General features: G+C 33.9%; 1 protein-coding gene across 1 annotated transcript; it reads left to right on the forward strand.

Moving 5' to 3' along the window:
• The first annotated feature begins 591 nt into the window (after positions 1 to 591).
• LOC127813257 (putative pentatricopeptide repeat-containing protein At3g25970) lies at positions 592 to 4,180 on the forward strand. The gene is made up of 2 exons (XM_052354147.1): positions 592 to 2,691; positions 3,920 to 4,180. The coding sequence occupies exons 1-2, from the start codon at positions 713 to 715 to the stop codon at positions 4,098 to 4,100; spliced, it is 2,160 nt and encodes a 719-aa protein (XP_052210107.1). The 5' UTR covers positions 592 to 712; the 3' UTR covers positions 4,101 to 4,180.
• The last annotated feature ends 226 nt before the right edge of the window (positions 4,181 to 4,406 follow it).

A 4,406-nucleotide genomic window follows, 5' to 3' on the forward strand; every position in this document is an offset into this window, starting at 1 on the left:
TTTGACAATGATATGTTATACGCGACCTCTCCACCTCTTATTGCTTGCTTTGCCCCACCATATGTAACTCCTTTTTTTGGGTCTGTATCAGATAACATTATGTTATTTGATACGAGCAACATATCAATATTCTAAAAAAGAATTTTATAAATATTAATATTAATATTAATATGTTAAATTTTAATTAATATAATTATTTATCATAAAAAGATTATCATTTTTTACTCTACTTCATCTTAATTGTTTTTTGAAAATATATTTTTCATAAGATTTTAAATATATATATATAATTTAGTGCCAAAGTATTAATTCTTTTGAGTTAATTTTATTATTGATTATAATTAATTTATCATATTAATTAATATTATTATAAGCATTAGCTTTAAATACTAATACTGCCAATAATAATAAAATTAAAATAAGATAAAAGAGTCCTAAGCATGCCAAATGGGATACGGGTCGGGTAACGCCTTTTCGAGTGTACCCGTTTTATACATCACATGACATTGGCTGGGTATTCAGAAAGCCCCAAACGCTTCTTCGGCGGCTCGCTCCGTCACCGTCGTCGTCGTCCAGCACAACCTTCGGCGATCGTGTAAACCGGAGTTGCAAAAAGTTAACGTTTTTAGCTTTGTCCAACGAGAAGCAACTTTGGAGGAAATGGGTTATCATCTAATTGGCAAGAATACATGATTTTTTAAAGTGGGTCTTCATGGAGATTATGCGTTCTCTCGTTGAAAGCTCTGTGGCCTCTTTGTACAAGGTTTCAGTAAGCCACGGTTGGGCAATCAAACGAGGAACCTTTGCTGATACTTATACTGCAAATATTATATTAAGCGGATACACGAAATGCAGAGATGTGGGTGTTGCAAGCAAGTTGTTCGATGAACTTCCCAACAGAGATACGGTCACATGGAACTCAATGATCACTGGGTGTGTAAGTTATAGAAATTTATGGAGTGCTTGGGAACTTCTGAAAAGTATGAGAAGATGCGGGTTTATGGTTGATGGGTATACATTTGGAAGCCTGCTTAAGGGCGTTGCTTGTGAGGGCTGCATTGATCTGGGGCTGCAAGCACATTCGCTCGTTCTGAAGACAGGCCATGGGGAAAATGTTTATTCGGCAAGTGCTCTTTTGGACATGTATGCAAAGTGTGACAGAGTTCAAGATGCTTATTTAGTGTTCCAGGGCATGTCAGAACGTAACTCTGTCTCTTGGAATGCCTTGATTGCAGGGTTTGCAAAGGTGGGTGATCGCGAGACTGCATTTTTGTTCCTGGACACCATGGAGCGAGGAGTGAACCTTGATGATGGCACCTTTGCTCCCCTTTTAACATTGCTTGATGACGCTGAGTTTTGCAATCTAAATAAGCTTATCCATGCTAAAATCATAAAGCATGGGCTCGCATTTGATAACACCTTATGCAATGCCTTAATTACTTTCCATTCAGACTGTGGATCCATTGAAGATGCCAAGCAAGTGTTTGAGAGTGCTACTGGCAACCAAGATTTAGTCACATGGAATTCCATGCTAACAGCCTACCTAGCACATAACCGAGGAGGACATGCATTAGAAATCTTCCTAGAGATGCGAATACTTGGGTTTGAACCAGATATCTATACATATACTACTATGATAAGTGCTTGTTTTGAAGATGTGCATCAAAACCAAGGAAAATCGTTGCACGCTTTGGTAATTAAGAGGGGGTTGGAACAGTCAATACCAATCTCTAATTCGTTGATAGCTATGTATCTTAAGTCAAGTAGGAAATATTTGGAGGATGCAGTAGAAATATTTGAATCTATGAATGCAAAGGATAGCGTTTCCTGGAATTCAATTTTGACAGGCTTCTCACAATATGGGTTGAGCGAACACACCTTGAAGTTCTTTGGTCGAATGCAATTTGGCACCTTGCATCTTGACCATTTTGCCTTTTCTGCTGTCCTTAGATCTTGCTCAGATTTGGCAACTCTCCAATTGGGTCAACAAGTCCATGCCTTAGCCCTAAAGTTAGGCTTCGAATCTAATGATTTTGTAGCTAGCTCCTTGATATGTATGTATTCCAAGTGTGGGATAGCTGAGGATGCTGCAAAGTCCTTTGAAGCGACCACTAAAGATAATTCAATCACTTGGAACTCGATGATATTTGCGTATGCTCAACATGGGCAGGGTAAAGCTGCATTGGACCTGTTCTTCTTAATGAGGGATAGCAGAGTCGAACTGGATCATATAACTTTTGTTGCAGTTTTAACTGCATGTAGCCACATTGGTTTGGTGGAAGAAGGTTACAATATTCTAAAATCAATGGAATCTGTTGATGGAATTCCTCCCAGAATGGAGCATTATGCCTGTGGGGTTGATCTTTTCGGGCGGGCTAGACGATTGGAGGAAGCAAAAGCCTTGATTGAAGCAATGCCATTTGAACCAGATGCAACTGTCTGGAGAACTGTACCTGGTGCTTGTAGGATTTGTGGTGATATTGATATGGCAGCTCAAGCAGCAAGCTATTTGCTGGAATTAGAGCCCAAAGAGCATTGTACTTATGTTCTCCTCTCTGACATGTATGGCAAATTTAATAGGTGGAATGAGAGAGCTGGTATAAAGAGGATGATGAGGGAGAGAGGAGTCAAGAAGCTACCCGGTTGGAGTTGGATAGAAGTTAAGAACAAGGTGCATGCTTTTAATGCTGAGGAATTCAGAGCCGGCCTTACTGTAAGGCCAGCAAGGCGGCCGCCTGGGGCCCCCAAATTAGGAGGGCCCCAAATTTTAAAAAATTGTTATTTATATATATATTTATTTTTTAATAATAAATATTTTATTAAAAAATTAAATATAAAATATAATTTGATGAAAATATCAATGATGATAAAACACAATCTATTGAAGAATCCTTTAGAGTTTATTATTTTATATACACTATTGATCAAGTCATTTTTCACTTCGAAATAAGTTTGAGTAATTTGAAATATATGAAAAAAAAATTAGATTTCTAAGCAATTTTAAAAAATTAAAATCAATATATGAAGATGTTTTAAAAAGATATTGTTTGGATCTTAAAAATGTTCTTAAATTTGATGGACTTTCTAATATAGATGGTTTAGATTTATTTTTAGAATTAAGAGTGTTAAAGACACTTTTTAAGAGAAAAAAAAATAGTACATTGAAAATTCTTCACTACATCAAAAGAGTTGATTATTTTTCAAATACATATATTGCTGTTTATAGAATATTATTCACAATTCTAGTTTCAGTGACTTCTGCTGTAAAAAAGAAATTTAAAGTTGAAATTGATAAAGTCATATTTGAGGTCAACTATGTCGCAAGAAATATTGAATGGATTAACTATATTATCCATTGAATATGGTTTATTAGATAAACTTAATTATGGAATTTTAATCAACGATTTTGTATCTCAAAAGGTAAGAAAAATTAATTTTACATAAAACTGAATATAGGTCAACGCATATTTGTGGAATAAAATTTGTTCATTATTGGTGAACTTTACCTTTTTAATGTTATCTGTTTAATACTTTATTTTGTTTTCTTCTATAAAAAAATCAGGAATGTATAGTTTTACTCAAGTTGCACTGATCTTCTTAGAGTTTCAAGAAAAAATTAGTTTTGTTTTTTCTTTGTTTATTGTAGTAGGTTGTTTAGCATTTTTTAATCTCTGAGATATTATATTTTAGTTAAAAATTCACTATCATTAAAAAATTATCAAATTTTATAGTTAATTGAACTTTAACTTTAATTAAATGAAATGATAAAATTTAATGAAATGATTTTAATTTAAAGAAATGATAAAAATTTTTAATAAAAAAATATATTATTTATTTTTTTATAAAAAAAATAATACTCTTAAAAAGGCCACAAATTTTTTTTTCGCCTTGAGCCCCCAAATTGGTTGGACCGGCTCTGGGATCATTCCCACCCCCATTGCAAGCAAATATATCAGGTGTTGGAAGAATTGGTGATTGAAATCAAGGATTTGGAGGATAATGCTTATGGAAAATATACTTGGGATTTGGATATTGTGTGGGGTGATGCTGTAATTCAAGATGTTCATGGAATGGTTTCAACATCTTATATGTTTGGATGAATGATTTTCATGCAAGAGACTGTTCTTGGTAGCAATGGCAAGGGCGTTCCTTTGTGACCGAGAGGTTATAGGGGTTGAGTTGTGAAAACGACTTCTTTTCCTTAATGATTTTGAATTAGTTGTGTGTTTAAGAGATATAACTCTATATAAATAGATATAATTATTTTAAAAAGTTGTAATTATTTATAAATAGATATTTCTTTTGATTTAAATTAACAGATTTTTTTTCATGTTCTAGGAACATGACTATTTACAAAAAGACACGATTGTTATAAAGCACTGCATCCTTGATTTAAATGGAAGAGA

This window comes from Diospyros lotus, chromosome 11 (genome assembly GCF_014633365.1).
Source record: "Diospyros lotus cultivar Yz01 chromosome 11, ASM1463336v1, whole genome shotgun sequence".
NCBI lineage: Eukaryota > Viridiplantae > Streptophyta > Magnoliopsida > Ericales > Ebenaceae > Diospyros > Diospyros lotus.

Excerpts from the sequence above, each read along its gene's own strand:
- LOC127813257 (XM_052354147.1), top strand. The coding sequence starts at position 713 with ATGGAGATTATGCGTTCTCTCGTTGAAAGCTCTGTGGCCTCTTTGTAC. Across the intron at positions 2,692-3,919 it reads GTGCATGCTTTTAATGCTGA|GGATCATTCCCACCCCCATT; the intron begins GGAATTCAGAGC and ends GGACCGGCTCTG.